The sequence below is a fragment of the Delphinapterus leucas genome, chromosome 7 (assembly GCF_059928025.1).
Source record: "Delphinapterus leucas isolate spDelLeu-1000000601 "Yukka" chromosome 7, BTC_Dleu_Yukka2, whole genome shotgun sequence".
NCBI classification, from domain to species: Eukaryota; Metazoa; Chordata; class Mammalia; order Artiodactyla; family Monodontidae; genus Delphinapterus; species Delphinapterus leucas.
In genome coordinates, this window is record NC_143135.1 from 11,219,226 (window position 1) to 11,236,161 (window position 16,936).

The window sequence follows — 16,936 nt, forward strand, 5'->3', positions numbered from 1 at the left end:
AGTTTTTGGATCTGAACTAATACAGGAATGAGGAAAGATCTGGGCATTTTCTGGCAGTGGGTGTGCTGAATGGAGCACTTAATGCGTGAAAACACTCTGAACAGCACCTTGCTGAATCCTTCTGGTTATATTTTAAAGTAGGCAGTTTTTTGTCTCCATGAAGGTTGCTGTACGTAAAGTCAGAGAGGAAATGAGTAGCTGAGTAAGGACAAGAACACAGACCAGACCTATTGTTTATTTAAATCGTATAATAAACAAACTTACTTTAAAGCTTTTGCCTATATTGCTACTACCACAATCTATCGTTTTATTTGTCTGTGTCCTCTTATAAATGTATGCTTATGTATGTGGTATGTGAACTGTTTTAGGCCCTACATTTTCTCATTTTATTTCAACCCTTTCCCATGTGTCCCTATGTACAGGAATTATGCTAATATCATGGAGTTGCACCATACTTTATATTTCCTTTCCCTATTGTTAAACACTGGGATTTTGTTCAGTCCTTGCTTATCTTTGTGTAGCTTTATCAGATTCTGCTGAGAGCATTTTCTTCTTTTGAATTGTTTTCTTTGGATTAATTTCTTCTTCTGGGAATAACTAGGTCCAAAGTTCTGAATTTCACTCCCGAGGACATTGCCTGTTGCCCAGTTCTGCCAGCTCACAGTGAGTGTGTCCAATGTCCTGGAGAATCACAGTCTCAGTTGTTTTCAATCTACCTTATTTACGAGGCACCATGCTTGGTTGTTGGTTTGTGTGTGCATCCTTGGAGGGTGGTTCCAAACCCTATACTTTTCAGGAAATATGGTAACATTACACCCCACAGATATTTTAATTTTGTTGAAGTATATTTGATTTACAATGTTGTGTTAACTTCTACTGTACAGCAAAATGATCCAGTCATATATACATATATATATATGTTTTATAAATATATATATATTCCTTTTCATATTCTTTTCCATTATGGTTTATCACAGGATATTGAATATGGTTCTCTGTGCTGTACAGTAAGACCTTGTTGTTTATCCATCCTATATATAATAGTTTGCATCTGCTAATTCCAAACTTGCATTCTACCCCTCCACTACCCCCCTCCCACCTTGGCAACCACAAATCTGTTCTCTGTGTCTGTGAGTCTGTTTCTCTTTCGTAGATATGTTCATTTGTGTCATATTTCAGATTGCACACGTGGGCGTTATCATATGGCATTTGTCTTTCTCTTTCTGACTTACTTCACTTAGTATGATAATTTCTACGTCCATCCATGTTGCTGCAAATGGTATTATTTCATTCTTTTTTATGACTGAGTAATATTCCTTTGTATAATATATATATATGTATATATATATATATACGTATATATGTATATATATCTATATGTCACATCTTCTTTATCCATTCATCTGTCGATGGACATTTAGGTTGTTTCCATATTTTGGTTATTTTAAATAGTGCTGCTATGAACATAGGGGTGCATGTATCTTTTCAAATTACAATTTTGTCTGGGTATGTGCCCAGGAGTGGGATTCCTGGAACATATGGCAACTCTATTTTTAGTTTTTTGGGGAACCTCCATACTGTTTTCCATAGTGGCTGCACCAGTTTACCAACAGTGTAGGATGGTTCCCTTTTCTCCACAACCTCTCCAGCATTTATTATTTGTAGACGTTTTAACGATGGCCGTTCTGACTTCACCCCACAGATTTTTTTTTTTTTTGTGGTATGTGGTCCTCTCACTGTTGTGGCCTCTTCCGTTGCAGAGCACAGGCTCCGGACGTGCAGGCTCAGCGGCCATGGCTCACGGGCCCAGCTGCTCCGCAGCATGTGGGATCTTCCCAGACCGGGGCACGAACCCGTGTCCCCTGCATCGGCAGGGGGACTCTCAACCACTGGGCCACCAGGGAAGCCCCACCCCACAGATTTGACATTCATCTTTATGTTGCATCTTATACTCCTTGTGAGTTGCCTCTAGATAAAAGATAAGATTGGCCTTCAGGAATGCTATACTTTTTACAGTCTTAAGATCCTCTGGATTCAATTCTATCTACTCTCTTGAATAAACAATCCAGTGATGTCTGGGTAGTAGCTCTTTTTTTTCTTATCATAGATGACACGGTAGCACTGGATTGCATTCTGAACGGCTGCTGCAACTTTCGTGTACCGTTCTACGTTCAGGACCTGTGCCTCAAAAACTAACAGTGCCCCCTCAAATAAAGAAAATCTCCTTGCCGTTTCCTACGTCGTGAATCTCTTCAGGTCTCCAGTTACTTCTTCTTCCTCTTGTGTTTCTTCGTCCTTTCTCTGGGCCTCCAATTCCGTCAGGTCTTCATCAGTAAGCTCCTTATGTGGCACAGCACAGAGTTCAGTGAAGTCGTCTTATTGCAGATCTAGCTCCAACTTCTCGCTGAGGGTCACTAAGTGGCTGGAGACCTCTTTGGACTCCTCATCCACCTTCTCAAATCTACAGAAGTCGTGAGCAAACTGCAGGTAAAGGTTCTTCCCAACCCCATTCATGGTGATGGCTGTAACCTCACGACAAGCAAAGTCAATGTTTTTTATGGCCTTGCAGATGTTATCATCCTTCCAAAATTGTCGCAAGATTGTTCCTGGTTCATCACTCGCCTTTACTGCCAGGTGAAAAGTGTGAAATAAATAATATTTCTTAAAAGTCACTATAATTGAGACTTCCCAGGTGGTCCAGTGGTTAAGACCCTGCATCCTAATGCGGGGGCCCAGTTTCGATCCCTGGTCAGGGAACTGGATCCCATACGCCGCAATGAAGATCCCACGTGCCGCAACTAAGACCCGGTGCAGCCAAATAAATAAACAAATAAATATTAAAAAACAAAAGTCATCATAACTCCTTGGTCCATAGGTTGGATGAGCGACGCACGTTTGCATCTTTGAAAGTTCAAAACTTGAAATTTCGTATATAAGGGACTTATTGTATTCCACCTTGGCCAAAAACAGAAGTGCCCTTGCTATTCTAAAAGCACAAATTTACCCAGTTCTGGCCTGGAGCATGTCATCTCAGGCATGGTGGGTTTTAATACAACATCTTCTCAGAATACCTCTTCGGCGCCTTCATTAGAAAGTAACTTGGTACTCCTAAGATCACAATTCCAAATCAGAGCACTGTGACACTGCCTCTTTTCTTCCTTTTTCATGTCAGTAGGATTTTATGAGATGTTCCGAGCATCCCAATTTGATGCAGTGAGTCAAATATGTAAAAATACTATTTTTATGCTACCTAGTAATTATGCAACATGTATCACAGATCCAAGAGTAAGGCTTAGAGATGGAGTAAAACTCGAAAATAAGGTGAGGCTCAGTGATAAAGTGAGAGCACCAGCTTAAATAGGACTTGGCAATTAACCAAACAAGGCGTTCCCTGGCATTCCAGTGCTTAGGACTCGGCGCTTTCACTGCCGGGGCCTGGGTTCAATCCCTGGTTGGGGAACTAAGATCCCTCAAGCCACATAGTGTGGCCTAAATAGATAAAGAAACAAGCAAACAATAAGATAACTTGTTTATATTTTAAAGCATGTCACAAAGCCCTATATTAAAAAGGTGGCATCAAAATATCATGCAGTGGGCTTCCCTGGTGGCGCAGTGGTTGAGAGTCCACCTGCCGATGCAGGGGACGCGAGTTCGTGCCCCCAGTCCTGGAAGATCCCACATGCCGTGGAACGGCTGGGCCTGTGAGCCATGGCCGCTGAGCCTGCACGTCCGGAGCCTGTGCTCTGCAACGGGAGAGGCCACAGCAGTGAGAGGCCCGCATACTGCAAAAAAAAAAAAAAAAAAATTCATGCAGTATACAGCACTTTAACTCAAGTGGGGAGAAGGAAGAGGGGGGAGAAGAGGAGGGGAAAGAAAAGACAGTAAGGAAGAGGAGTGGTAGTAGTAATAAAATAACATATGTTCAGTGTTTACTATGTGACAGATGCTCTTTAAGCACTTATTTACTCTTTTAACGTATTAGCTCATTTAATCCTCACAACCATTCTATGAGTCAGGTAATACTATTATCCCATCTACTTTGAAGAAACCAAGGTACAGAGAAGCTAAGTAACTTTCCAAGGTTGCACAGCTTATTACTGGTAGAGTCAGAAAAATCACTGACAGTAACTAAATTTCAAAAACAATGTTATATATACTTTAGAATGTGCTTGTTAATGTAAAGTGAAGTTAATGACTAGCATTCATCAAAGTTTTAAGAAGGTGAGCTGAAAAATTCAGAAGGCAGGCTCTGCACTTTCCGCCAGTCTCATCCTCCCTTGGAATGGCTGATGACTTTAGTGAAGAGGACGCCAATAAAGAGAGACGGAAGAGGGCTCCGGCAATTAGCAGAGAACTTGCTGCTTTTGTTTCTGAATCTCCTCCTGCTCTTCTCATTCCAGGCTGTTTCCTGGTTGTCTCTCCAGAACAGGCTGTCTTGCACGATGTTCCCACTGCAAGGTGCCCAGGTTCTGCAGATGCTGGAGAAATCCTTGAGGAAGAGCCTTCCTACATCCTTAAAGGTGACAATGGAAAATTCTGAGGGGAGTAGGAGTAGAAAGTTCCTGTGATGAAGGGAAAGAGAGACTAATATTTATTTATTTATTTATTTATTTATTTTTTGCGGCATGCGGGCCTCTCACTGCTGTGGCCTCTCCCGTTGCGGAGCACAGGCTCCGGACGCGCAGGCTCAGCGGCCATGGCTCACGGGCCCAGCCGCTCCGCGGCATGTGGGATCTTCCCGGACCGGGGCACGAACCCGCATCCCCTGCATCGGCAGGCAGACTCTCAACCACTGCGCCACCAGGGAAGCCCAAGAGACTAATCTTTATTGAGCACCTATTTTGTGCCAGGCACTGGTGCATATTTTCTCTCATTTAATTTGCATAACCTCTCTACAAGACATTTGCTGTTATGCCCATGTCACTGATGTGAAGATGGAGGCTCAGTGAAGTGCTTTGCCCAGTACCCCACAAATAGTGAGCTGCAGTGCTATGGTATAGACGTAGGAATGCCTGAGACCTAGCATTGCTTTTTGCTCCAAGCTGATTCAAAAAGTATTCCCTTGCTCCTTTCCAAGAAACGTTCCATAATAGCACTGGAAACTTGCCCAGAGTTCTCCTACAAAGTTAGCTGAGACTACATGTTAATTTTTAAATTTGTTCTCCTTAAAAGAACACTTGCCAGGTGAGAAGTTAACCGTCATGAGCCTTCTTTAAAATTAATGATAAGACAATTTCTATTTCACTTAGATTTTCCAATTGCTCCGAACTTATGGCATATCAAGCTATTTTGTGCCTGACTCTGAGGACCTCTGTTAACCAAGTACAATTGATCAGAAATCTCAGGATTAAATAGAACATATACATAGATGCCCACATACAGAACTGTTTGAGAGCAACTCTAACGATGGTCTGGGGTCCTCACCTGTGTTTTTCTTTAGCAACCAAAGGGATGGGGTCCATTCCAGTGGAATTTAAGTACAACCGTGTGTGTGTGAATGTGTGTGTGTGTGTGTGTGTGCGTGTGTATTTGGAGAACAAATTGTTTCCCTGAAAGTTTCTTGTAGAAAGAGAACTAGATTTCTACTGTTTTATAAGACACTCCTAGTAGATGCATACATTTTAGATAAGATAAATGCATTCACCTGCCTCACTCCCTAATAGATATGTTACTCCATCTTTCTGTATAAAGGAGAAAAGTGTTAGCATTATTTTATTTGTAGATCATATGGCTTCATTTTCATTTATTAGAAATAGACTAATGAAACAACTCACCCTGTTCTTTAATTACTGCCAAAAATGCCTTCAAATCAACTAATTTAATACTAAAATGTCACCCACTTTGGTGGATCTCACTAATATTAATCTGTTACCTAATATTTAACTACTTTCACTTGATAATCCTTAAGATCCAGGCAACCTCTTAAAGAGACAGTCAATTTTTCTTAGAGGTTACATCAGTTATACATGTTATGAATGCTTGCCTAAGATATTTTTATGGTAAGTAGCTATTTTTGAAAATTCTTCAACCTAAAAGTTTTTCTTCCATGCTCTGTAGTATAGAATTTTGTGATTTAAATTTCTCTTTGCTCCTTGGGTTAAGTGGACCCCAAACATCTTGAGGAAACTCTTGGTGGTTTCCAAGTGTCCTTACTTGGAGCATCTCTGTGGTAAGATAAGGCGGCCCTCTTGGTTCCACAACTTTCATGAAGAAACAGCATTGGTTGTATGTGAAAGATATACATTTTTACCCTAGTTGAAATCTAGAATAGCTGTTTGCCAGGTACCTTTAATGGAGGTATAACCTAGAACTCAATACTTGCTTGAGTCTCGTTGACAAAACGTCCATCTGTTCTTCTAAGTGTTGGATATTAAGTACATTTTATTGCATGTGTCAACTCCAGCTGAGTCCATGTAGAGTAGCTGCCTGGCTCACTACGTTCTGAGTTCAGCAGAAAAAAAAAAAAAAAGGAGGTTTAATTAACTCAGCCCGGGGAATAAGAAAGAGGAAGAGCTACACATATTTTCAGATCCTGTAATGGATAATGTATTAATCTAAAGCAATTTTACACACCCTCAAATGCAAAGGCATAAAAAGAAACATCTATATTTTGCCAAACTATATGGAATTTCTATATCAAGCCTCCATTCATGGCTGAAAACAATGATTTCAGATAAGCTCAGGCAACTTAGATTTTTTTTCCCCTTCTCTTTCTCCATAGTGTAACATCAATAGTTCACGTCGGGTGGAGGGTGGTAGGAGGGAAGGATGTTGGTACAGTCTTTGGTCATCATCTATCCATGGTAGAAACCATTAAACTGCATACATTTTCTTTTGACCTTTGGTCATTGGCACGTTTCCATGCTGGTACCTGCAGAGGCTTCATGTTCACAATAGTCATGTGGCCCATGGTGTTATCCACCGCTGCATTCTCCCACCCCCAAACCACCAGGACACTTAATGTCCACAGGCTATCTCATTCATTCTCTCCCTGCTTTCCCCTCTCTCTCAACAAACTATGCAAAAAGGCAGGGTTGGGGACTCAAGACTGGACTGAGACTGTGGGCTTCCACAGCCCATTCTCTTGAGCATTTTGCTTTAGCCTTTGCTTATTGTGGGAGGAAATTACCTTTCCAGAGGGTACTGTGGACATACATGTTAAAGAGTTTTAAACATGTCCATATCCTTTGAACCAGCAGTTACCTGATGGATAATCTAAGAAAATATCAGGGGCCCATGCAAAGATTTCTGTGCAAGCGTGCTCTGCAAAGAATTAGTTGTTAAAATGAAAATTTGGAAACAGCTGAAATGACCCTCAGTAGACAAATGCACAAATGAACCATGATACAACCATATAATGGAATCCTATCATTAGAACATAATTGAAAAATTTTGTATTTATGAACATAGAGATACACCCACAATTTATTCAGTGGTGAAAAATATCATGTATCAGATCATTTTACATTTGTAAAATTGTGTATCTCTATGAGAAGAAAGTCTGGGAAAAGATAATATTAAATCCTACAAAAAAAAGCATGGTGTTCTTATGATCATTAACTTTATTTGTCCCAATATTTTACCATATACATGTTTGATTTATATTAGATGGGAAGAAAAAGCTCTCATCTGAGGTTAAAAAAAAAATGTAGCATGTGGAGATTTTAGACACAGATGCCCTCTTTTTCCCTTTACCGCTGTAAAATTTCACAATTTCATAGACATTAACCTGTCCTGGTCAAACAAGGCATTTTGCCATTCCTTCCTAATAAGCTGACCCTCTCACTTTGTCCGAATACTGCAGGTTTATGGGACCGTCTTCCACATGAATCAGGGAAACCCATTCAAGCTAAAGGCCCTGGTGGACAGGTGGCCTGATTTTAATACAGTGGTTATCCGCCCTCAGGAGCAGGTAAGGTGCCAGATGTGGAATGAATTTGCATCTATGTTTGTATTGGCTATGTGCCTACCGTGTGCCCGGCAATGTGGTAGACCCTGGGGCTACAGAAATGAATTGCAGTGATAGTGAACAAGTCCTTGCCTTTAAGAACCCCACAGCCTGGAGGAAAATACAGGTAAGTAAATGAATTACAACTTAGTGTAAAATGTTCAAAAACAGAAAATGTACAATATACGGAGATAGCACAGGCAAAGCTGATTAAACTATGGAGTTTGGAGATGGAGGTTACAGGATCAGATTAGATACACTTCTTAGTGGATGTTTCATCTGAACTGGGTTTTGTAGATAACTATATCTTTGTTAGGCTGACAAAGAAAGGAGGACATTCTAACCAGAGAAAGTGACAAGGACAAAGATAGGAAGGTATGAAACAGGACAGTTCGTTGGCTGATTATAAAAAAAAAATTTATAATATTAGAATTTCCATATGCATTTTGGGGAAACATTTAAAAATTAGTGAAACTAAATAGTTAATACATTTCAAAGACAAAAAACCCTAAGTTTATTTTAAAACATCCAGTAAAATTATAACTTTATAAAAATACAAATATATCTTTCCTACAAATAATAAGTTATTTAAAATCCATGGAATTAAACAGTATATAAAATGAAGAAATTTATATTAATAATAAAAACTGAACTGCAATAAAATTATTTGACCTTTTATCTTAAATGGGATCTTAAGAAACAAAATGTGTTAGTGGTATCATTGCTGACTTGTAAGTGTATTTTTGTGCAACAATTCCAACTATTTTTGAAAAGGTTTCTAATTCTGCACTGAAGATAATATTTTCCTGTGCCTTCTTCCAAATAATCACATCTCTTATTTAATAATTTGAGGGGATCTTTCTAAATAAGTGGTTTCTTTGTTTTTCTGTAATTACAATATGTTCAACTCTTGTATTATTTTATGAAAGCATTTCTAATTGGTTTTCATCTTCTTTGTCTTAATTTAGTATAGATGGAAATTTCAATCCAGAAATGTCAATAACCAAATTTAATACTGTCATCTTCATAGTTTGTGTATTCTGCAAGTGTTTGAAATATAGAAAAATTTATTCTTGCAACAGAAGCTTTTCCTTGTCTATTGCTTTTCTCTTCTTCCTGTTGAGGAAGATGAAAATATAGAAGAATCCTTTCTAAATAGTTGTGTCTTTGCTTGAGTTGAAATTTTAACACAATATATGGGTAGAGAATAGTATTGCTCTGCAGTTTTTCATCATAATTTGAACACCTGAATCTCCCATCTTGATCTCATGATTTAAATGATTCAGAAAAATTTCTAATGCACCAATACAAACACCAATATTTTAGTACTTAAAAATACCACAGTATAGTAGAATTTAGAAAAAAGTATTACAATCATGAAAAATAAGACTTTTGTTTTGCCCCCCTTTTCTCAATGATAACAGGACATGATAGATGACCTTGATCACTACACCAATACTTACCATATCTACTCCAAAGACCTCAAAAACTGTCAGGAATTCCTCAGCTTACCAGAAGTCATCAACTGGAAACAGCATTTGCAGATCCAAAGTAAGTATAAAAGGAATGGAATCTGTGCCGAATCACACCTCCATCCTGAACAATTTATCTTATGACATGTATCTCCTTTCTCCAAGCCCCAGACCCTCAGCTTGCTGTCAGTTTTTTTACTCAGCTGCAACTATACCTGTAAAGGGGGAGAAAACACCCTCAAAGCTTATACCTAATGGGCTTCATATAGAGGACTGTAATGTAATCCCCTGAGAGCTAAGGGTTTGTGGCATATTTTGTGGACATATCCAGGATGCCTTAGGGTGGTTGGGTATCAAAGCAGAGCTTTCCCCAGGGTCTTTCATTCCTAGAATTGGAATGACAACTTGTGCCACAGAACACCTCCGAGGTCATAAAGAGCAACTTATATGGTTATGAGTGTGGTCTCCAGAGTCAGACTACCTAGGATGGCATTTGCCTTTACTTTGCCATGTGATCCTAGCCAGGAACTTGTCCTATCTGAGATCCTGACTTTCATATATAAAAACGAGGGTATTAATTGTACCTAGGACTTCCCGGGTGGTGCAGTGGTGAAGCATCCGCCTGCTGATGCAGGGGACACGGGCTTAAGCCCTGGTCCAGGAAGATCCCACATGCCGCGGAGCAACTAAGCCCGTGAGCCACAACTACTGAGCCCGCATGCCACAACTACTGAGCCTGTGGGCCACAACTACCGAAGCCCGCGTGCTCTAAGGCCCGTACTCCGCAACAAAGAGTAGCCCTCACACGCCACAACTAGAGAAAGCCCGTGCGTAGCAATGAAGACCCAACGCAGCCAAAAATAAATAAATAAATGAATGAATTTACTTAAAAAATAAATAATGGTACCTAAAACACAGCAGTGTTGAAAAGATTAAATGAAATCTTAGCTAGGAATTGCTTAGTGCAATACCTGAATGTTTCAGTTAACTTTCACTGCATAGCAAACCTCATAATTCTGTGAATCAACAATTGGACTGGGCTTTGCAAAGCAGTTGCTCTGCTGGTCTCCTCTGGGTGTAGCTATGCATCTACAGTCAGTTGATGGGTGACTGTGTGCTGGTTGCTCTAAGATGGCCTAACTTACAAGTCTGAATGATGGTCTGACTGTCAGTGCTGGCTAGGCCCTGGTGACATCGTGATAAGAGCACATGTCTTCAGCAGGCTAGCCGAGGCCTTTTCATGTGGTGTTGGCCTCAAGTTAACCAGAAGCACAAAGACATGGTGAGCCCCAATGTGCAAGCATTTTTAAGCCTCTCTCTGCATCAAATTTACTCTTTCCCATTGGTAACACAAGTCATATGGCCAAGGTCAGGTGCAGTGCAGGAGGGGACTATTCCAGGGAATGGGTACAAGGAGATGTGGGCAAACTGTGGGCCATTACTGCAACAATCTACCACATTGGGAACATAGTAAGTACTCCAGAGATGTTGGCAACTATAGTTATTATTATTTTTAAAAATTTTATTTATTTTTGGCTGCGTTGGGTCTTCGTCGCTGTGCGTGGGCTTTCTCCTGTTGCGGTGAGTGGGGGCCACCCTTCGCTGCAGTGCGCAGGTCCCCCATCGCGGTGGCCTCTCCCATTGCAGAGCAGGGGCCCCAGGTGCGCAGGCCCCAGTAGTTGCAGCTCGTGGGCTCAGCAGTTGTGGCTCACGGGCCCAGTTGCTCCACAGCATGTGGGATCTTCCCAGACCAAGGATCGAACCCGTGTCCCCTGCACTGGCAGGCGGATTCTTAACCACTGCTCCCCCAGGGAAGTCCCGGCAGCTATAATTATTATAACTCACCTTCTTTGATCATCAAAACTGCATGATTGGGCTTCCCTGGTGGCGCAGTGGTTGAGAGTCCGCCTGCCGATGCAGGGGACACGGGTTCGTGCCCCGGTCCGGGAAGATCCCACATGCTGCGGAGCGGCTGGGCCCGTGAGCCATGGCCGCTGAGCCTGCGCGTCCGGAGCCTGTGCTCCGCAACGGGAGAGGCCACAACAGTGAGAGGCCCGTGTACCACAAAAAACAAACAAACAAAAAAAAACTGCATGATTATGTAGCCCAGAAAACTTAGCTCCAGTCCTGGTATTGCCTCTAATGGCATGACCATGGCTGAATGAATTTCTAGGCATGCTTTTGCTTTTCCAAAACAAGGAAAATTGCACAAGTCCTGATTACATGAGCCCAGTCATACAGTAGCAGCACCGAGCCCATCACCAAAATTCTCTGACTAGAAATCCTCAGACACTTCCTACTCCACTGGAGAGCTTCTCCCTAGAATGGACATAAATCATTGCATTTCTCCTTATAATCCCATCCAGGTTCACAGTCCAGCCTGAATGAAGTAATACAAAGTCTTGCAGCCACTAAATCCTTCAAAGTCAAGCAATCACAAAACATTCTCTATATGGCAATTGAGGCAATAAGGGAACTGGCTCCTTCCCTGCTGGATGTAAAGAACTTATCACTTAGCCATGGCAAACCCAAGGCCATGTGAGTTTGATAAAAGCTACCCTACGCTACTTACGCCTCTCACTACCAGAGCAGCCTCCCAACTTCTCTTTCTGCTTTTACTCTGTCTGCCCACAATCGATCTTCTTCAAAGCAGCCAGAAGAATCTTTTTTAAAAACGTAATTCAAACCGTGTTTCTCCCCTGCTTAAAATACCCCACCATTTCTCTTCTCACCTGGAGTATATCAGGCCTATGTCAACTTCTTTGACCTGTCTTGTCCTTCTAGCTCACTCCGTCCAACATCAGCCTTCTTTCTGTCCCTCTGTCATTACAAGCTCACTTATACTCCAGACTTTGCGTTTGCTATTTCCTCTGCCTACTCTGTCTCTCAAGATACTAGAGGTAAGAACAAATATAAACCTCTAAACTCATGGACTTTGCTTTTCTCTTGGAACATCCATAGTGACCAAGAGATGTTTAAACTCTCATCCCTGGATCCTACCCACGCGGCCGTGGTGAATAAATTCTGGCATTTCGGTGGCAATGAGAGGAGCCAGCGGTTCATCGAGCGCTGTATCCGGACCTTCCCCACCTTCTGCCTGCTGGGGCCCGAGGGGACACCTGTGTCCTGGTCCCTGATGGACCAGACAGGAGAGATGCGGATGGGGGGCACCCTACCTGAGTACCGGGCCCAGGGTCTCGTCACCTACGTCATCTATTACCAGACCCAGGCTCTGATCACACGTGGCTTCCCCGTGTATTCGCACGTAGACAAGAATAACAAAATGATGCAAAAAATGAGTCACAGTCTGAACCATATCCCTGTACCCTGTGACTGGAACCAGTGGAACTGTGTGCCTCTGTGAAGCAGCCCTGAACCCAAGACAGTACGGGATGGGCCTGAGGATGCAGCTGGAGGAGCCGACGGGTGGGTGGAGGGAAAGAACCAATTGTAACTGTAATCGTAGGTAAAGGAGTGGACATCGTGTGGGTCCCGGGGCAGCAGTGTGAATGGTCGACAGGACCACCACCGTCGATGGGCTTGCCTTAGATACCTCAGCATAAGCAGCATCCGGTCCTCCTGCAGTGGTTTCATACTTCTGGTCCCCATGCTTCCAGTATCTCCGCCATGCTTCTTCATCCACTACATGTTGCCCCAAATGGCTTCCCCTGGGACTCTTAGGGCATGGGTTGGTAGACCCTTGCCAGTTTTTCCAGGGAGGGCTAACACTTCCTGGGCATTACGACTTATTCCTCTCTTTCTATGGCTTTTCCCTTAGTGAGGAGCAAGTGGATTCTACTCTTTAGGTCTGTAGACATTATCCTCTCCTCTGATTGCTGCTTTATAGGTATATTAAATATGTTATATACAAATATATATGGTATATTATGTTAAATATGACATGTATGATATAGCAGGGAGAGTTATTAAGAAAAAGACTAACTTATGTTAGCCTGTCCCCCCTAACCCTTCCACTCTGGGGGAAATGATTCAATATTGTTCCTAAAAGCTGAGCTTCCTAAAGTCACCTGAAACCCTCAAATAATAAAGAGATTTTGTGTTTGATTGTATAAGCTGAAGCTAAGTGGTTCGTGATGGGGAAACATGGCGTGAGTTAACGGGGAGAGGAAAGTGGGAACACCCAGCCCTAGGAAGGTGGGGATTTATTGAGAAGAGATGGAAGTTGAGGGGGTGGGGGGTATAGCATGGATGCCTACTGTTCCGCTTGACCTTGGCATATTACTTCAAGATGCCAGAATTCTGTGCGGTTCAGACCATTGTCTCATGGGAGAATCTGGTTGCTGGAAAGATATTCTTCCTGGTTGGGACAGGTTAGGTGGGAGAGTTTCCTGCCCCAGCCCTTCGAGAGAAACAGCACTAAACACCAGTACCAGGCAGCAAACAGAGCACCTGAATGAAGGTGATCACCTGGATTAAGAACTCGTTCCCTCTGGTCCACCTAAGCCTGAAATTAAGCTGTGGAATTGGGGATGAAGACCCCCACAAAGATACATGAGCGTGCGTGCACACACACACACACACAACTGAGGTTTAATTTCTTCGCCAGCTGAGAGAGTGAAGACTCAGTTTAGAGCAGGTTTCTCGACTTTGGCGCAACGGACATTTTAGACTGGACAATTCTTTGCTGTAGGTCTGTCCTGTGCATTTGTAGAATGTTTAGCAGAATCCCCAGCCTCTACCCACTAGATGTCATTAGCACCCTCCATCCCAATTATGACAACTAAAAATGTCTCCAGATATTAGTAAATGTCCCCTGGAGGCAAAGTCACCTTTGGTTGACATTTAGTTTAGTGGTTCTCAAAGTTGAGCCTGCATCAGAATCACTTAGCAGGCTTGTTCAAACAGGTTGCAGGGCCTCACCCCTAGATTTTCTGATTCAGTAGATCTTGGGGAGAGTTCCAGAATTTACATGTCTAGCAAGTTTCCAGGTGATGTTGATGCTGCTGGCCCAGGGACCATGCTTTGAGAACCACTGGTTTAGTGAAATAATAGAATATATCTTATTCCCTAGACTATAGATGAAAATTCTGATGCCATACTACTTTCATTTCTGTATGAGTACAAGTTGATACTCCCCTCCAAGAATTCCCTGTAGCCGTCAGGAAGAGAGAGGCTTTGTGGTTCTGAAACAGGGAGAAGGAATTCAGGCTTTGGTAAAGGAAAACACACTGGTGGCAGCGTGTAGCGGGACATTGTTGATAGCTAACATCTTGGCTCATTAGCTCCAAGACCTGGCCCCCCAACAGCCTGTAGGCTCCAGTGCTGGAACACCTCAGGCCAAACAACTAACTAGGCAAGGAACACATCCACCCCCATTTGCAGACAGGCTGCCTAAAGACTAAAGAGCCCACAGCCACCTCTGGGCTTACCTCTAGACACGGCCTAGCCCACCAGAGGGCCAAGACCCAGCTCTGCCCACCAGTGGACCGGCCCCTCCCACCGGGAAGCCAGACCATGCCTCTAGACCAGCCTCGCCCACCAGAGGGCAGACACAAGAAGCTAAAAAACTACAATCCCACACTGCAGGCCAGATCCCACACTGGCACTGGCTGGGCCCTGGCCCAGCCCAGCCCACTAGCTGGCCAACGCAACCTTTAGGACACCCTGGACCCCATACCTAACTGAGTCAAGAACCACCCCCCACCAATAATATTAAATGAGCTCTGGGATTCCAGAGCCAGACTCTAGGAACCAGCTATGCCTACCAGTAGTCTGGCACTAACCCCAAGATCTGACTTAACCAGCCAGTGGGTGGGCAACAGTCCCAGAGTCTTTGGGACCCTGACTCCGCCCACCAGTGAGCCAGCACTAGCTCCAGGGACCCCCTAGGATTCGGCAACTAGCCACCTCAGGACCAGGCCCCACTAAGTAGCAGCCAGCTACATCCACACAAGGCAGGGCCTGGCAAGCGACCAGATAGGGGCCTACCTGACTGCCCACACACTTAGCCCACCCCAACAGAAAAACCCATGTAGCGTTCTTAGGGGGAACGCCTAGAGCACGTAGCTTGGGTGTCGAGAGGGGAGTGCACTGCTGGGACACATAGGATGCCTCCTACACAGGGCCACATCTCCAAGGCCAAGAAATGTAACTAACCTACCACATACATAAAAATACAAATAGTAACTTAGAGAAAATGAGGCCGCAGAGGACTATGTTTCAGGTGAAGGAACAAGATAAAACCCCAGAAGAACTAAGTGAAGTGGAGATAGGCAACCTTCCTGAGAAAGAGTTCGGAGTAGTGATCACAAAGATGATCAGGGAACTTGGGAGGACAGTGGATACACAGAGCAAGACGTTATAGTAAGTCCCCTACATAGGAACGGGTTCCATTCCAAGAGTGTGTTTGTAAGTCCAATTTGTTCATAAGTCCAACAAAGTTAGCCTAGGCACCCAAATAACACAGTCAGCTATATAGTCCTGTACTGTAATAGGTTTATAATACTTTTCACACAAATAATACATAAAAAACAAACAGACACAAAAATAAAGAAAACACTTTAAATCTTACAGCAGAGTACCTTGAAAAGTTCAATAGTACAGCCCAACAGCTGGCATCCAGGGGCTGGCATTGAGGGAACAGGCAAGAAGAGTTACTGACTGGAGGAGGGAGAGGAGGGAGGAGATGGTAGAGCTGAAGGATCATCAGAAGTAGGAGATGAAGGGCAAGGTACCTTTTCTCCTCACTCCAGTCTCTCAATTATTTTCACTTTTGTTTCCATTGTTATTGCTTGGCACTTCTTAGCAGTACCGGCTACCTCACCGCTGCTTTTACACTTGCTTCCAGACAGCCTGGGCTTGAGAAAAGATACCGTACTGCTGTACTCTATACAGTAAAGTACACAAAAGCCACTTGTAGAGGATGCACACACGTGACAATGTACGCCAGACATGTGACCTAACTTACGTGATTAGACATGCGACCATACGTTTGCATCTTTGAAAGTTCGAAACTTGAAAGTTCATACGTAGGGGACTTACTGTAGAAAATTTTAACAGAGAGTTAGAAAATATAAAGAACAACCAAAGAGAGATGAAGGATATAATAACTGAAATGAAAACTACACTGGAAGGAATCAGTAGTAGACTAAATGAGGTAGAAGAATGGATCAGTAAGCCGGAAGACAGAGTAGTGGAAATTACTGCCACTGAACAGAAAAAAGAAAAAAAAAAGAATGAAAAGGAGCAATCCAGTGTCCTTAAAGATGAAGAGAAGATATTTTATGGGAAACAAGACTTCCCAGCCTTTGGTGGGTTTATTTGGATATCCTTTTAACGTGTTGATCGCCTTATTGTTTGAGGTAGGTGGCAAAGAAATATCTGGGATACCCCAAGGTTTATGCCCGTGCCTGTCTAGAGACTTGAAGTCTCCAGACCCTGAGGGTCATTGCTCTATTGTCTCGGTAACTTTATTTGTTTTAATTGCAGGATTTCCTGTCTAGGATAAATAATAATGCTATATCAAGGGCTTTCTTGAGGAAAAGATAACACAATG

At 42.9% G+C, this 16,936-nt stretch overlaps 1 protein-coding gene across 1 annotated transcript; it reads left to right on the forward strand.

The window, feature by feature from the left end:
* Positions 1–3,217: 3,217 nt before the first annotated feature.
* On the forward strand, positions 3,218–12,784 carry LOC111183924 (glycine N-acyltransferase-like). The gene is made up of 5 exons (XM_022591906.3): positions 3,218–4,520; positions 7,805–7,912; positions 9,373–9,499; positions 11,787–11,958; positions 12,382–12,784. Exons 1-5 carry the CDS (start codon positions 4,290–4,292, stop codon positions 12,782–12,784), a joined length of 1,041 nt encoding a protein of 346 aa, XP_022447614.2. The 5' UTR covers positions 3,218–4,289.
* The last annotated feature ends 4,152 nt before the right edge of the window (positions 12,785–16,936 follow it).

What these genes read in the sequence shown, in the direction of transcription:
- LOC111183924 (XM_022591906.3), top strand. Translation starts at nt 4,290, where the DNA reads ATGACTTTAGTGAAGAGGACGCCAATAAAGAGAGACGGAAGAGGGCTC. An exon ending in ACAGCATTTGCAGATCCAAA is followed by an intron (nt 9,500 to 11,786) that starts GTAAGTATAAAA and finishes AATCCCATCCAG; the next exon opens with GTTCACAGTCCAGCCTGAAT. An exon ending in CATGGCAAACCCAAGGCCAT is followed by an intron (nt 11,959 to 12,381) that starts GTGAGTTTGATA and finishes GAACATCCATAG; the next exon opens with TGACCAAGAGATGTTTAAAC.